General features: G+C 40.0%; 1 protein-coding gene across 1 annotated transcript in view; it reads right to left on the bottom strand.

The window, feature by feature from the left end:
• Window positions 1–5,526: 5,526 nt before the first annotated feature.
• GABRB1 (gamma-aminobutyric acid type A receptor subunit beta1) overlaps window positions 5,527–17,945 on the bottom strand; it is a 412,251-nt gene continuing 399,832 nt past the window's right edge. Inside the window, exon 9 of the mRNA XM_059067285.2 lies at window positions 5,527–8,609. Coding sequence (XP_058923268.1) covers window positions 8,265–8,609 — 345 coding nt within the window. The 3' untranslated portion in view covers window positions 5,527–8,264. The remainder of the gene's footprint in view (window positions 8,610–17,945) is intronic.

The raw sequence follows: 17,945 nt of genomic DNA, 5'->3' as shown, positions 1-17,945 counted from the left end.
ATCCTAATTGATATACATATTAGTAAGTACTAATCCAGCTTGGTGAAAATTTGAAGACTTAGGAATGCTTCCTCTGTTTTGAAAAAGATGAAATTAAATATGAAACCATCTCTAGGAAAAAAGTGTGGGAAACCAGAAATAGAAAACTATTAGCTCACTACTTTAAGAGGAATGATGAATACATCTGTACATAGGAAGGTTTTGTGGGGTGTGTGAGGTCGAGGGGCAGAATATTAGGACAACTCTACAAAAAAGAGACTATCTCATTCATAGGCTGACCTATGGTGGAAGGGAGGAATTTCTAGGCACTCTCCTAACAGTTTTGAATGGTCAGGGGGTCTCAGGAGAATCATGAAAGTTTAGAGATGGAAGGTATCTTTTTAAAAAAGGGAAAAAAAGTTTTGAACATCTGTGTGCAGGAATCTCATTAGGGATCTTGTTCAGACACTAAGATGCATCTTTAAAAATGTGAATAGCTAGAAATGCTGATTGCAATTTAAGAAGTAAACTTTCAGTTTTGCCATAGCTGTGCCTAAAACATTTGATAGATTTAATGATTTAAGTGAGGGATAGGAGGAGGTGGGAGAAGCGGGGGCAGAGAGAGTGGATAACAGACCTGGAATCCTTTCCAATAGATGGGTGGCTGCCTCTTGCCTGAGAGCTCAGTCATTCCTGCTATTCCCCTTACAGGACACAGGACAGTGATGGCGTCTAGGATGGGAAGGAATATGGAAAGGCACTGAAATAGCATTTCTGCTCAGATGCTGCTTAGAAGTTGGCTTTTCCACTCAGCAGGGGCATTCCTTGGCCATTCCTGACTGAGTTAGAGAGAATGGTCTAAGGGATCAACATCTTTCAGATATCTGAAAATAGAGACCACGATGATTATGTTATCTGAGACTCTCCAGTGCTTTTAGAGGGAAATATTGTAGTGTAGACCATTACTAAAATCATAAAATATTTTTTTGGCCACTTGCCTGAAAATTTAACTCTATGTTCTCTATATATTTTTAGAGGACGGTGAACAAGTTTTGAATTCAGTTCACTTTATACCAGATGGCTTACTCCCAAAGACATGCAACAAGGAATATAACTAAATTTGTGGGGCTGTGTTAACAGAGGCCATGGGACTCCTGTATCTTTCTGGTAATCTCCTACACAAATGAACCTCTCTAAAATTCCCTTTGAAATTTAGTACTGGAAGGGAACTTGGAGGTCATCTAGTGGAATGTCCATAGTCACACGACTGGGCTGTGATAGTGACAGCATAAAGCCCAGGTCACAAAATCCTAATTCCAAGGTGTCTGCTGTTCACTATAATTTCCTTCTCCCCACCACGCAGCTCATTTATAGTTAACTTTTTAAGGTTAAGCTGCACATTGCTTGGTATATGTTTCGAGAAATTTCTGTTCTCTAAATACAGAAATGTTTGGAGGAAAAAGATGTTCACATATTTTATAGGGGCAATTTAGACAGTTTGCCTTATGACCTGTCCAATTACTAACTATATTTAATGTCTGCTAGAAGGTTGAGGAGGAGTAGATAGGGTAATGCATAGAAGTGGAAATCTGTAATAGGAATCAGATACAGAAAGGATGAAGTAGGTCAAGTTCCTAGAGGACAGTCTGTAACTAATGGTGTGCTGTGTAAATGATTAGCCATTTTGCGCGGAATAATAATAGGTTTTTAAATGGTATACAATTAAAACTGAAGAAGTGCACAAACGAGTTTGATGAAAAAGAATTGATACAGTGTGAATTCACCACATTGCAACTATAATGTAAGGAGATGGTCTTATCATCAAACTTTAGTGTAGATAATGTAATTTTCTTAGGTTTGAGCTTATGATTTTTATTTCCATTTCATTTTGAATTAGACTGGGAGGGAGAAGGTTTAGGTAAACATATGTATTCTGTATATAAGGGACAGAAAAGCAGAAAAGAAAAATAACCCAAGGCAGTTCAGAGGAGGCTACTGTGATTATACAGTAGCTACCTCTAAAGTTCTGTTAAAGGCAATAGGAGTAGGAATTTGGGGAAATTATTAAAATTCACTGTTTTGTGGATTCAATTGAAGATATGCAGTATAAGTCCAAAGAAGCTTAAGCTTTCTGCTATTCATGGGCAAGACAGTTTATGAGGTTTAGAAATGAGAAAGGAAAAATAAATGAATTAATTTCATTGGGTTAAGGCATGAGTCAGGATGATGTATGGTGCCAGGAAGGAATGAACACAAAAGAGGTAATCTATTTTACATTGCCAAACTTGCAAAATGCATAAACATATCGTATTTAAATAGCTTTCACCTATAAAAAATTATATTGGAAAATGTTCCCCCTTCCCTGTTTTTCTTCAAAAGGAAACCCAGGGAGAAGTAGGAACCAGACAGCAATACTGATTGCTCTTATTTATCCTTTGGCTTCTAACTGGGGCTGTTTTAAGTTAGTGAATATGTGACCCTGTGTACTTAAGGCAAATGCATAATGTTATTTGGGCTCTCTTTTATGAAACAATTTTTATTGATTTATTTTTCTATTGTCTTCAGGAGAGAAAATGCAGGTATGAGAATGGTTTTCTTTGCCAACTGGTTCAGAAAGATAACCTCCTTTTCCCACACCGAATTCCTACTGAAGCCTTGGTGATGAGTGCTGATTGCTCCAGGGTGGACAAAGTATCTAGGGGCCAATCAGGAATGGTTGCCAGTCCCTTGATGTACCAAGGACTTTTTAAATTTTATTTTATTTTGCGGTATGCGGGCCTCTCACTGTTGTGGCCTCTTCCGTTGCGGAGCACAGGCTCCAGACGCGCAGGCTCAGCGGCCATGGCTCACGGGCCCAGCCGCTCCGCGGCATGTGGGATCTTCCCGCACCGGGGCACGAACCCGTGTCCCCTGCATCGGCAGGCGGACTCTCAACTACTGCGCCACCAGGGAAGCCCTACCAAGGACTTTTTGAAATAGGAAAACCAAAACAAAACAAACATCTGTTAGATCTCTTCAGTTCGAATAAGGAAATTCTTGGTTTGGAGAAATAAAAACAAACTCAAAACTATGCTTATCCTTCCAGGAACTTAGTATTTTCTGGTTTGCAGTTCTTCTTTTGTGAAATTGCAGCCTCTAACAGTGGAGTTTTCTGTCAGCTTAGCTGATTTCAGTTATCTGGAAGAAGCAGGATTTAAGCAAAAGCACAATGTATTCTGGACCTAGAAACTGACTTGATTAGTTCCAACAGGGCTTTATTCTTATTTAATTGATTGTGGACCCTACTTGGCACATTTTGGAGCCAAAATGTCTTGCAATGATGGCTCCCTGCACTCCCCTGGCACTGAAATTGCTGGCAATAAAAGCCTTGCCTTGCTAAGTTCTTACCTGCAAGAAAGACATTGATCACTCTCAAATGTTGCTAAGAAACCAATCTATTTCCCTACTTGCTTGGAATTTCTGAATTTATGTGGATACCATCACCCTCTCTGGGACTGCCAGTCTGCATGGAAACACATCTTATGGCATAATATCCCACCATTCTGAAGACTTTTTCAAGAATACCAGGACTTGGGAGAAATATATTTGAGAAAATTTAATTACCAGATTCTCTTTTAAGTTTAACTAGCACATACCAAACATATCCCAGGCCCCCAGTTGAAAAATACTTGTCTTAATACCCAGTCCATTTATACCAGTACTTCTTTTTACCTTTCAAAATCAGTGACATGGTCACCTCTGGATCTTTCAGGCATGAATCAGCCAGTTGGTGTTATCAATGTCGTTGGCTATCTCCTCCTTTTCTCCTTCCCATCATTTGCACATTTGACTGTTTACCCTGATCAACCATCCATCCATTTCTATTCTTATTAGAAGTTCTGGGAAAACTTGTGGAAGGAAAGAAGGTACAAGCTAAAGAAAGCTATTGGTGCAAATGAAGCTTTGGATTCCCTGTGGATTTTGATCATGTCTTCTATTCTTGACCCCCTCAACAGCATGGATAATTTGGTATCTGAATATATGAGTAGCCACAAGTGACTGATAAAAACAGGTCAAACTTTTCATGGCACAGTTCCAGGAGCAGCTCGTTAAGATTCCTGTCTCTGCTGGTGTGCTGTTCCTGAGCCCCACAGGTGTGCAGACTTCTTGGTAGCTCCAGTCCCTTTCAGTGGGGTTGAGGCATGAGGCAGTGATCACAGACACCTGGCAGAATTACACAACTGTACACACACAATGTCAGAGAAAGAGAAAGACCTAAAAGGATTCTGGTTTGGGCCCAAATCACTAGTCACTTCACTTCATGAATAAAAGCGAGTGCCTTGTAAGCTTACATTATTTACAATGCTCATATTTTTCAAACATCCACCCAAAAGCTGAGGACCACAACGCCACAGGGAACAGTTCCATGAACTATGTACAGAATTTACAAGGAAGTTTACATAATATTCTACCTTCTATTAACAACTTGACCTCTGTGTTGACTGTTTGCTTTCAAGCAGCAGGTATTTTTGTTTGTTTTTCTGTCCTCCTCGTCCCAGTAACTGCTGATGAACCAACATGAACAAATGCTTGCACATTCCTTTACCCTCCCTCCTGGGATAAATATTTGATTATATTTGTTTAGGGAAAAAAAAAAAACTGTGGCACATCACCCTTTGTAAAATACTATTAAAAATTGTTCATATAAGAAATCTTGGAGATCTTTTCCTTCTAACATTATAAATAGATCTTTTGTTTGTTTGTTTGTTTCACTTGGCAAATTTTGATTGAACTCTTTCTGAAATGAATATTTAGAAAGCAGTCATTGATTTTCAAAAGATTGAATTTGGTCAACAATTCTGTGTATTGTACATAATGCTTTGTAAGAAAGCCTATCCTTGGATCCGTAAACCAAACTTTATTCTCTGCACCACATTTTCTCTTTGCATTTCCAAGATCCTTCATTGATTGTAATGGACAATAAAGATGGTATATGTGAAAACACTTTAGTCAGCAAGGAGTCTGCTGTTTCTATTTGGCAATGGAGAGGATGGGGGCAACAATCCTGGATAATTCAAGCCAAAAATATGTCTTTACCTGGGTCTTGGCCTCACAAAGCTGGTGAGTGTAATGCACATGTCACCCCTGATATTTTAAGTCAAGAATCATGACTGGTTGGAATGAGTGTGAAGTCATCATTGTCAAATAAATGATGGGATTTCTGCTGGGTCTATACAGGTTAAGTCTAAGACTCAGTTTATTTCACAGTTTATGAACTATGAACATTGGGTCCCCTGGACATGACTGTGGCATAAGAGAGTGCATCTGTGCAATTTTCAGCTCCTGCTGCCACTTTGTTAATACAGGAGATTATGGCTATTTTCATGGCTAAAAGAAAACAACCCCCAAAATCGTTAAACAGTAACCCCTCTAAAATGTAGCAATCTGAATCTTTCAGGAATGGGGACCAGTTTGAGGGCACTTAAGAATGTCTAGCAATGTTTATGTTTTATGTCATCAATTTGGGCAAGACAAGGTAGAGAGGGAGAGATGGAAGGATTTTTTTCTGTGTACTGTTCAGCCTGGAAAGAGATTGGGGAGGATTTGGCTAGGAGGTGTCCCGAAGAAGGAAGTGAGGCCAGAGGTTATTAATTAGGAATATGGCAGCTTTTCCATTTTTCTGGCTGCCATTGCCTCTAAAACCAGAGCTATGTAACACAATCTGTGTAATGCTAGCTGTGACTGTCTATATACAGGAAGGCCTACAGTGACACCATTTCGTGCCTGATGGTAGATTCCAGCTTACTAGTTTTACATTTTACAAAGGATAAAATATAAGAATTCGAAATGTTCTTTTTCTCTCAGAGATGCTTTACATCTAAAACTACAAGCATCAAATTTAGACTTTTAAGGCAAGATAATAACAATAAAACTATAAATTACTCAATCTTCTCTAAGAAGAATGATCTAAACAGGTAAATAAAGAGAAATTGTTTTGTTATGGAACACAGATCAACAGATACTTTGTTTCTGATTTAGCATTTCATCCTTAAAAACGTTTAAAAGAGTTTTGACATCAGAATGATTAATTCTTGTTAGGTATCAGCCAAAAGCCTCACTTCCGGTGTTCAAAATAAATGGCTACACAGTGGTTCCTGGGTAGTCACTGGGACTATTGACCTTACAATCACTGGTATGGCCATGTTCTAGTCTATTTGGGCATTTCACGATGGAAAAGCATCTCGCCCTGCCAAAGAACTAACTAAACAGAGTTTCAAAATGGATTACTTCATTCCCAGAGGCTGGAGATTTTCTTGACCAGGGAACTGTGATTATACAACTGAAAACTTAAATGAAATTTGGTCCCCAATGCCTGATTCATTTCTCATAAAACCACTGAGATAATTTTTCCAGTAAAAGCAGGGTTTTTATATTCTTACAACATACATTAGCTATATAGCATAACCATGTATTTATTTGGGGGTTCTCTTTTCCTCTTGCTTTCTAAAAGAACACCTCATAACTCTCCTTGGGTTTATCTGTAGAAATTCAGCTTCCTCTTTTAAATTAAGTTTATAATCTCTAGCAGCTGATGCAATTGTAAACATGGGCCCTCATCACAGCCTTAGGGAGAAAGCCAGATCGTCAAACAGAGGCAATCATCCCTATTATTACCTCAACTCTTATATCACATCGATAGATGAGGTCCCAAATTGCCTTCATGACTGTTTGGCCAACTTTGGGTTTCACTCAGTCTTGAAAATGAACACATAGAATTCTTATATGCTCAGGCTGAACACATACACAAAAATAATGAGGCTTTAATGACATAAAATGAGATGAATCTCAACTCTAGTTGGTTGGATATGGTTAGAATTGTGTGCTGGGCTCTTGAGGGATGCTCCTTCTATGATGAGCAAAGTAATCCATGAGCAGAGATAAGGCAGAAGCAGTAATGACTGTAGACAAGGGCTATACTTTCAGAGCTGTTGTAAATGTTTGAAGGCTCAGTGATGTTGTTGTTATTCTGTGGTTTTGCTGTTTTGAAGGTTTTCTTTAAAGTAGAAATCTGGTGTTGAAGGAGCATGATACCAAAATGGGTGTATGTGCATTTCCTGAAGCATTCATTTCAGGTGTTGGAATGCAGAGCTCGGAAAGCAGAGGCATGCTAGCTGAGGAACTAGCATTGTGCAGCTACCTTGTCACCATTAGATACCGCTCCCTGGAAGGCTAAGAAATATATACTATTTGATTAAAGATTTGGCAGTTCAGGTGACTGCCCAGGCACCCTTTTCACAGCACATAAATCTCGCCTTCCTCATGGAAAGGGCAATATTTTTCTCAAGCAAAAATTTCTTACCACCCTCTTCTTCAAAGCCCACCTGCCCCCGCCAACTTTCTCTCAATCTCTCTACAGGAGGAACGAGGGCAATGTGATGCCATGGCTTCATGACACAGTGTCAAGTGATTCCAGGCTAAGGAAGTAAGTTCAGGGCTGCTCATCTGAAATAGCTTAAAGATGGTCACTGCTCCCCAAACTCCTTATACTTAACAAGAAAAGAAAAATGTTCCCAGTGGCTACCAGGTTGGATTCTAATGTTAATTAGAATTAATTAACTGGAAGTCTGAGAAAGAAGCATTTTTCAGAATATCCAGCTTAAAGGTGAGGTGAAGATGGCAGATTGGGTTTGCACAACCTGGGGTAGCGCTTGCCAGTCTCTCCCTCTTCCTCCGTGGAGCTGGGACCCCCTCCTACAGTGGACCTGGGGCAGCCTGAGGGTGGAGGGGAGTCTTCCTTCCTCTTCTAGGCTCCTTTTTGTTCTCCCTTCTTCCTGGAAATCTGTAACTTATCAATGGCTTTGTCTTCTGAGATCCTGGAAATTGTGTTGTTTTTTGGCAGCATGAGATTGTTACAGTTGACCAGGAAGCCATGAACACAGAGAGCTGGGTCCTCTTTTCCTTTTCACTCAAAAAATAATCAGTCAAATCCAGGGCGGCTAGAACTGCTAAAGATCTGCCTATCTAATTTCTCTCGTTGTGTGTATTTTGTTTGTAAACATGGCAATTAACAGAGCTCTGAAAGAGCCAATAACCTGGACCACAGTAGACTGGAAAAAAAAATAGAGTTTTTTTTTTTTTTTTAAGTAAACATGGTGCGGTAATAAAATTGATATGCAAGACCTAAAACCAATTGGATGACTGAATCTCTTACCTCAAAAAGCACAGCAGTACCGCTGCTGGGGACCTGTGGGATTAAAAACTAAGAGAAGAGGAAAGTAGTCGTTTAGGAACCATGGGGACCGAACTTAGTGTACATAGTAAAGCCAATAAACGACGTTAAAAAGAGAAAAGGTGATGGGGAAGAACATTCGGGACCACTTGTCTATGGAATTCACATCAGTCAAGTCGGGGATTTTGACTTTGAGCTGCGACGCGCGCCTGCGGAGGCGGCCCTTGCTGTGGGCGCCGTGCCGGTCCAGCGAGCGCCCGTACGCCTCGCGGCTGCTCAGCGGCTTGCGGTACTGGATGCTGGCGCTGTCGTACGAGTACATGGTGGCCTTGGGGTCGCTCCCGCCCGTGAGCACTTCCGAGCCGCTCGTCTCGTTCCTGATCTCCAGGGTGCTGAGGAGAATGTTGCCGTGGGCGTCCACCTGACGGAGAAAAGACGGGCTCAGGCACAGCTGCCCGGACGTTCGCTCGTTTTGCTTAACCTGTAACTGTTGATACTGCGTGGAGCTCAATACACACCGTCTTGCTAGACATCTGGCTCTGTGCGCCTCCTGGACATCTATCTGTCTACCTGCCTATCTATCTATCTATCTACCATCTATGTATCGAATCCATCATCTATCAATCCGTCTAATCTACTGTTTATCTATGATCTAATCCATCATCTAATTTACCATCCATCTACCATTGATCTAATCTAATCCATCCATCCATTTATCCATCCATCATTTATCTCCACTCACAGAACAGTATGTGTGTGTAGAATATTATGTTATTAAATATAAAATATGTAATTTTTGTTTTTAAAAACTACCATTTATCGAAGCCATAGAAATATATATATACATATATTTTGTAACAAAAATGCCATAGGTATTTGAAAAAATAGCATATATATGTTTATATACATGGCATTTTTTCTTGTTACAAAGTGATATATGGAAACATTCAAAACTGTAAACAATCAGGAAACAAAAAATAAAAAGTAAAAATAATTTCACCTTCAGTGTCGATTATTTTTAATATCTTGCTAAACTTACAGTCTTTTTTTTAATTCATATATACTTAAAAACCCAGCCTCACCTAGTATATTTTGCTTTGCAATCTGATTTTGTCAGTTAATAGTATAGCCTGGTCATCTTTCCACATTAATAAATATTCCTCTGTGACAGCGTGTGTTCATAGATTATACGGATAAACCATAATTGAATCAATCTATTTTTAGATGTTAAGGATTGCTTTACTGTCATACTATTAAATAAACAGGCCTGCAAAGAAAACCTTTTAGCTAAGTCTTTGTGCATATCCATAGTTATTTCCTCTGGCTAAATTGCCAGAAGTGTGATGGATGCGTGGGTTGAAAGGACATGCCTGGCTATACTTTGACGTTTGTGTCTCCACTGTTGTTCACTGTTGCTACCTACCATTCCAGTGATACCTAGCCCAGGTTTCCTGGTTTTTCTCTATACTATGCCCAGATAAACACTTTTGGAACTATAGGAATCGTGAGTACCTTTGGCCTATGATGTGGCTTTAACTTCAAGCTGATCTCCTTTGCAACCTGATTTACCTGGAGGGGGCATGGCTCATTCACACAAATGAATTTGAAGTACTTCCAAGGACAATACAGGCAGCTGTGTTTAAGTTTAGAGTTATTAGCACAGTGCCCGTTATTAGCACAGTGCCCGACTTACAGTCCGTGCTTTCAAATGCTTTCTAATGACATTGATCTCAGTCAACCCTTGTTGAAAGCCCTAGGTTTGGGTAGGCAAGCAAAGAACCTGGTGACACAGAAAGAGCTAGAGAAAAGCTTGGGAAGAGGCAAAGACAAATGAGAGAAAGAAAAGTACAAAGGGTGAGATGTGATGGTGGTACACATCGCAGATGAGATAACTAAGATTTATTGAATGTCCGTCATCTGCCTAGCATTATGGTAGATGCTTCACATATGTTACTTGTTTAATACTTACAACAACAAACCACCTCCAGTTTATGCCCCAGTAAGTGCCAGACCTGAGATTACAATCCATGTCTTGTCTGATTCAATGCCCATGTGCTTTTTACTAAGAATGAACCACTTCACCGTCCTCGGCCATCATCACATCCTGCAGTGAATCTAGTGACGCAGTTGCTAGCTTTAAGCTTCCAGTTGGTTGGAGAAAGAAATGGTGACTGAATCTGGCCTCTGTCTCTCCATTCTCACCTATCATCATTTCCCTCTGTGAAGCATTTTGCTGTAGTCTAACTAGGCTACCCACTGTGCCCTCACTTGGGACATCTATTGGTTTCTTTATTCAAGGAGTTATTATTAATTTTTGTTACTGTTGTTAGTAACTACTATTTATCGAATTCTACTGTGTATTTTATCAGTTATTTTTCAGACACTATGAAATTTATAATATTATCCTAGTTCAGCAGATGGGGAAACCGAGGCTCAGACAGGTTAAGTAAATTGCCTAAGATTTAACAGATAATAAGTACCCAATTTGGAATTCAAACATAGGATACTCTTTGTCTCAAGTATCATTTTTTCCCTCTTTGCATGTTAATCAATATGTTTTCTTCAAGGCTCAATTTAAATTTTACTTCCTCTGTGTACCTTCCCTGATCATAGTGACCTCAAGTATTTTCTCTCTCCCAACCTTTATTGGCTGCTTACTATGAGCCAGCTACAGTGCTAGTTGTCAAGGATGTATGTGTTTATATATATATATATATATATATATATATATATATATATATATATATGTGTATAATATAGTATAAATCTATGGTTAAAAAAAGTCATGCATATGGAAGTTTATCTTACTAAAGGGGACAGTAGGGTTGAAGTGACAAGGAGCAGAGTCCTGTATTCATTAGAGACGGGACAAGTAAGTTAGAAGATTAGGTGATGCACGTGATTTGCTAGGTACTGTGGAACAGTCAAGAGAATCCTCGAACATGGATTTTGTCCTTGAGATAATAGTCTCCTTAGAGATACAAGAATGTGACATAATATTGAAAGTGACAAGACTTTTAACCAAATGCTAAATGATACAGTATAGACCATGATTGGGGTGCATAAAAGTGAGAAATCATTGGGATTCATGGAAGGCTTCATGAGGAGGTGGGGCTTGTACTGAATCTTAAAGGATGGGTAGAGGATAGAACACAGGCTTGAGAGTTGAAATCTGCGTTCTCATCCTGGTTTTGTTATTAACTCAGTTTCATCATCCATAAATGAAATGTTTTCACTAGGTAATCTCAAGGGCTTGTTTCTAATTTTTGACAGATCTTGCTTATGGAGAATATTCCAGGCAGAAGAAAATACTTATAAAATGGAATCACTTGATCTGTACTGTATGCATCATTAAGTTACATTATTATGAAATCCCTCTTAAGTAAACAAGTTGCTAGAATTTAGAATTAGCCAATGAAGCATAGGGATGCTCCTCATTAAGCAGAAGTCATGACAAACGAGGTACATTTTATTAAGATATTTTGGTTAACCTTGGTGCAGGCTCAGAGGTACTTATAAATTGCATGAGGTTTATTAGTTTGTGCAAATCCCTCTAAATATTCTGTCATCAACTAGAAATCATAGCTTTAAGTGGTTTGACATATAAAATAATGAATCCCTTTCTGCAACTACCCATGAAAGCTGATTTCATTACTGTACAGTTAAATCAACACTACCGTGTTCTTTATTTATTTGGAAAAATAAGGAATGTTGTACAACTGTTATTGCCCATCTCCACTCTCTCTCCTACACAGTCTAGGACCTTTCCTAAAAGCCGGTGTTACACGGTGTGTGTGTGTGTGCAAGTGTGTGTGATTTTGTGTGCGTGATTTTGTGTGCGTGATGGTGTGCACAAGCATCTCTTCAGACGTATGAAATTTCGTCCTCCACCCTCCAAGATTTTGCTGCCTGGTGAGGTGGGTGTGTAGTAACCACATCACTGCTGACACCAGCAAGTTTCTGGTTGACTTCTTCTTAACCCCTGCCCTTCAGAGAAGAGTAGCTTTCCCTTTGCCTCAACCATATAAGGACACCGAGGGGATCCTGATATCCACAGTCAGCACAGCTTTCCCAAAATAACATCCACGGGGAAAGTGGCCAGTGTGTCTTCGCGTCTTCAGAAGCAGCAAGGAGCCATGCTGGGCATTGCTTCAGCACCTGTAGTGGTGACGCTGCCTCACTGAACAAGGAAATATTGACATCTGAGTTGGGCATGATCCAGACATCGAAGATTTTCAAATCTTGAAACAGAAGGAGGTGAGGCAAATGAAAATGTTGACACACTGGATTTCTAGGGCAGACACAGCCTAACAGATTTCCTAAAGCATTGCTGATTTTGGAATAAGTGTTCAGTGAGATAATCATTCCCCACTCCTCATGCTGCCGTAGAGGATGAGACCTGCCACTCCATTCCCCGGGAGACAAGCTCTGGGAGGAACACTTCAGACTCCTTCACTGCTCGCCACTGACCTATCTATGGGCACATTTGGAAGGAGGTGGGCATACGTGGCTCTGAGCCTCCTGGACTCTTCTCTCCCTCTGATCTGCCACCAGAGAAGGTGCAAGCCATTTAGGGCCGTGCATGTTGAGCCCACTGCCTTGGTGGGTAAAGCCTGCGGTTGTTCAGGGTTCTGGTGATTGGGGAGGTAAGTCTGTCTAATATTGAGGGGTAATGACTTAATTATTTGACCACGTAATCCTCAAACCAACACCACAGATTCTCTTTGTTTTAAGTTTAGAGCATCACTCAACCTAAATTTAGAGAAAAATGAATATAATTATTATTAAGGCTTCAGGAGGGCCAATAAATAATGTGTTCTCTTCCCCTTCAGAGAGATGATCAACATGCAAGATGTCTAATAAAGGGGAGCAGAGAACATGGCTTTAGATCTGCAGCCCCAAGGCCTTGCTCATCTTTCATCCTCATGCCACTTCCTATTAGACAGGTACATTCATGGGTCACAAGAGGTAATTTTAGGTGTAGAATGGGTAAGTGTTAAAATATTAACAGTTCATTCATTCCCTTACTCATTTATTTAGTAAGCATTTATTGAGTGCCTACTCTGTGTCAAGCACTGTTTCTGACACCGATGAAGGAATCAGCCCCTCCACAAGCAATAGGACGTCATGTCCCATGTTTTAGAATTTCAGGGATCTCAGTTAATAAAGTGCCTCAATCGTGTACACTCTCCTCTACAAACCCTGTGACTGCTCCCATCTCCTACTGGTTCTAAATGTTTTACTGGACAAATACTGTGACCTCTTTCAAACTCAGGTTGTTAGTTCTCTTTCTAACAGACTTTTTGAAATGCTTTCACTTGTGACCATGGGATCTACTGTCTCACTGCCTGCTGAGTCTTTCTCTCATCTTCCTCCTGAAGGTCCCTCCTGAAGATTCTCCTGACCACAGGCAAATCTTGGATGGGCTCACATATGAGGGCACACCTGGGATTTCACTGCATAAAGACCTGAGATGGGGAGAGACAGCTTCTGGCTGGTGAACCTTCTCTTGCCTTCCTGCAGTACAGTGGTTCTCAATTACAATATCTTGCTTTTAACTTCTGAGAATGCAACAGTCTTGGGAAGATAACAGTGAACAAAAGAGATACAGTTCTTGAGTTGGTGCTTTTACATTCTTATAGAGGAAACAGGCAATACCCTCTTTCCCCATAAAATTTGTTTTTAAAAATTGAGTAGCGTTATGAAAAAAACAAAACAGTGGTATATATTGCTTTTCATGTATTTAGAAAAAAATCTAACCAGCACACTAACTTGGTTATTTTGTATGCTTTTCTTAATATTACACTCAACCTATGTCATTATAATGAGTGAAAAATTTAAAGTAATTCACATTTCCTTTTTTTTTTTTAAATCCTGGACTTTACTACAGGACAGCCTATACATGGATGTTTAAAGGCATCTCAGTCTTCAAATGGCCAGAGCACAACTTTTGATCCTCTCTCTTCTTATCCAACTGGTTCCTCCCCAAAATGTCCCACTAGAGTGTCACTCCAGGAGGGCAGTGACTTTGTCTTATCCACTACTTCCCAAGATCTGAGAAAAGTGCTTGGCACTTATAGGAGCAGTCAGTAAATATCTACTGAATGAATGAATGATAGTACAGGGGGTAAAAAGGCATGATGGTTAATTTTATGTGTCAACTTGGCTAGTCTATGGTGCCCAGTTGTTTGGTCAAGCACTAGTCTAGATGTCGCTATGAAGGTATTTTGTAGATGTGATTGACATTTTCAATCAGCTACTGTAAGTAGAGGAGATTCAGCCTGATGATCTGCATGGCCTCATCCTAACCCTTAAAAATCTTAAGAGCAAAAACTGAAGTTTCTCAGAAAAGAAATTCTGTCTCAGACCTGAAACAGAAATCCTGCCTGACTTTTCAGCACACTCTACAGATTTTGGACTTGCTTTCTTTACAACTTTCTTTACAACAATGAGACAGTTCCTTAAAATAAATATCTTCTTGCATGTATATTGGTTCTGTTTCTGTTGGTTCCATTGGAGAACCCTGACTGATACAAAGGTGATGGCAAAAATCAGGAGGGCGACTAAAGCCCAGGAAACACTGACATGCTGGCTGTATTTCTTCCCTCTATAGAAACCCCAGGTGAATGTACACGTTTGTTTTCTACTTTGGGTTTCACTTTTCTCCCACCCATCCCGTCTCATTCACCCTCCCCTTCTCTTTGCCTACAAAATAACCAAAGAATGCCTTAGGCTGTGAAAAATATTGTCACTCACTGAACTGAACTCTTCTGGATATTTTCAATAGGGAAATATACCAGAACTCATTTCAGTGTAATTGGAATAAAATATAATCTTGTTTTCAGTGGCAGTTTTAAAACCCTGTTAAGAAATACCTCTGGGCTCAATCTACTTTGCAAACAGAAAGTGATTTCCTTACTGTTAACCAATTCAGTTAGATCCCCATTTACTGAGTGCTTCTGAAGTACAGAGAAGGAAGCCAAGTGAAGTGATGCTGGCCATGGAATGGGCTGCCCTCCAGAAGCCTACAGTCAAATGAATGAAGCTGTCCAGTGTGCTCAGCTGCCTTCACCTGCAGAGCACAGAGAGCCACACAGCCACAACCTCTGTCTGCCCATCCTGCTCCTGTAATGAACCGCATTTGTGATGTCGCTGTCAGTCATTAGCTCTCAATGACTGATGCACATACAGCCACCTTATCTTTGATAAAGGAGGCAAGAATATACAGTGGAGAAAAGACAGCCTCTTCAATAAGTGGTGCTGGGAAAACTGGACAGCTGCATGTCAAAGAATGAAATTAGAACATTCCCTAACACCATACACAAAAATAAACTCAAAATGGGTTAAAGACCTAAACATAAGGCCAGACACTATAGAACTCTTAGAGGAAAACATAGGCAGAACACTCTATGACATAAATCACAGCAAGATCTTTTTTGACCCACCTCCTAGAGAAATGGAAATAAAAACAAAAATAAACAAATGGGGCCTAATGAAACTTCAAAGCTTTTGCACAGCAAAGGAAACCATAAACAAGATGAAAAGGTAACCCTCAGAATGGGAGAAAATATTTTCAAGTGAAGCAACTGACAAAGGCTTAATCTCCAAAATTTACAAGCAGCTCATGCAGCTCAATATCACAAAAAAAACCCAACCCAATCGAAAAATGGGCAGAAGACCTAAATAGACATTTCTCCAAAGAAGATATACAGATTGCCAACAAACACATGAAAGGAAGCTCAATATTCCTAATCATTAGAGAAATGCAAATCAAAACTACAGTGAGGTATCACCTCACACGAGTTAGAATGGGCATCATCAGAAAATCTACAAACAACAAATGGTGGAGAGGGTGTGGAGAAAAGGGAATCCTCTTGCACTGTTGGTGGGAATGTAAATTGATACAGCCGCTATGGAGAACAGTATGGAGGTTCCTCAAAAAACTAAAAGCAGAACTACCATATGACCCAGCAATCCCACTACTGGGCACATACCCAGAGAAAACCATAATTCAAAAAGAGTCATGTACCACAATGTTCATTGCAGCTCTATTTGCAATAGCCAGGACATGGAAGCAACCTAAGTGTCCATCGACAGATGAATGGATAAAGAAGATGTGGCACATATATACAATGGAATATTACTCAGCCATAAAGAGAAACAAAACTGACTTATTTGTAGTGAGGTGGAGGCTAGTGACTGTCATACAGAGTGAAGTAAGTCAGAAAGAGAAAAACAAATACTGTATGCTAACACATGTATATGAGATCTAAAAAAAAAATGTTCTGAAGAACCTACGGGCAGGACAGGAATAAAGATGCAGATGTAGAGAATGGACTTGAGGACGTGGGGTGGGGGAAGGGTAAGCTGGGATGAAGTGAAAGAGTGGCACTGACATATATACACTACCAAATGTAAAATAGCTAGCTAGAGGGAAGGAGCCACATAGCACAGGGAGATCAGCTCGGTGCTCTGTGACCACCTAGAGCAGTGGGATAGGGAGGGTGGGAGGGAGTAGCAAGAGGGAGGGGATATGGGGATATATGTGTATGTATAGCTGATTCACCTTGTTATACAGCAGAAACTAACACACCATTGTAAAACAAAAATATTCCAATGAAGATGTTAAAAAAGAAAAAGAGATGACAAGATATGCTCTCTGATGACATTGTTTGAACATCTGGGTACAGCCTCATGTGAAATTAGAATCTTTGCTGGACCTTTTAGTTGTGTGGGCCAAAAAACTCCATCACCCCTCTTTTCTTTAAAGCTAGTTAGATTTTATTAAGCCAGTAAGTTAGATTTCTCTCTCATTCATAAAAGAATCCTATCTGTTTGAGTATAGAAGAAATTGGAGACTAGATGTCAGAAAGAAGATGGGGGGGGGGGATTCTGAGATTCCTGGAAAGGAAAATTAGACTCTTAGGTTGCTGAAGTCCCTGAAGATTAGTTAAATTAAGCCACACCTAGAGAACAAAACACGGACCAAGCCAGATTTGGGCAGGGGTTTGAGGGCTAAAGAAGTTCATGAACTGTTAACACAGGCCGTCATTAGAAATCAGAGGCCCTGCCTGGATTTCTCCAGAATCCAAGATACTAAGTCAGAATGGTTAAAGTTTCATTAAAGGCTGATGGCAAGACAGTAATGTGGGGTGGAGCCCAGGCTCAAAGGCTAATATGCATATCAAGCTGGTCCAAGCTAGACTTGAGAGAGCTGTTTATATTTATGAAGACTGTTTTCACATGCATTTTGTATCCTGGAATTAATCACAATACAGAGTTTATTTACATTTAGAAAGTTGTCTGAAGGTATAGAGGATTCACCATAGAGAATAGGAATGGGAGGAAAAGAAGCCAGATTACAGTATCAACATCTGGTTCTGAAGGGAAAAATTCTTTCTTGACATTTGGGGTTCCAACTGCGCATCAGGTATGACTCTTCAGCAGGTTTCACCAGTGTCCCCTATGACTCAGAATGATGTTGAGTCAGTTTCTAGTCACAGACCACCCATGCAACCATTCTATCTTAGGTGGATCTATTTGCAAATGGGCAGGCATGGTGGCCAGCAGATACAACTCTATTTGTTCCAGCTTAGTACAAAAATGGCCCCGAAGTAGCTTACTTACAGCTTAGTTGTACTGAGTAATCTGTCTTTCAAAACTCTAAATACCATCTCTAGCTTCAAATGATACCTGAGGGTTTTATGAATCTATTGTCTTTATCACGTTGGAGGTTGAAACTCTCCTAACGTCTGGA

The sequence above is a fragment of the Kogia breviceps genome, chromosome 6 (assembly GCF_026419965.1).
Source record: "Kogia breviceps isolate mKogBre1 chromosome 6, mKogBre1 haplotype 1, whole genome shotgun sequence".
Taxonomy (NCBI): domain Eukaryota; kingdom Metazoa; phylum Chordata; class Mammalia; order Artiodactyla; family Physeteridae; genus Kogia; species Kogia breviceps.
Note: the sequence above shows the minus strand (reverse complement) of the source record. Positions and strands in the feature narration are given on the sequence as shown.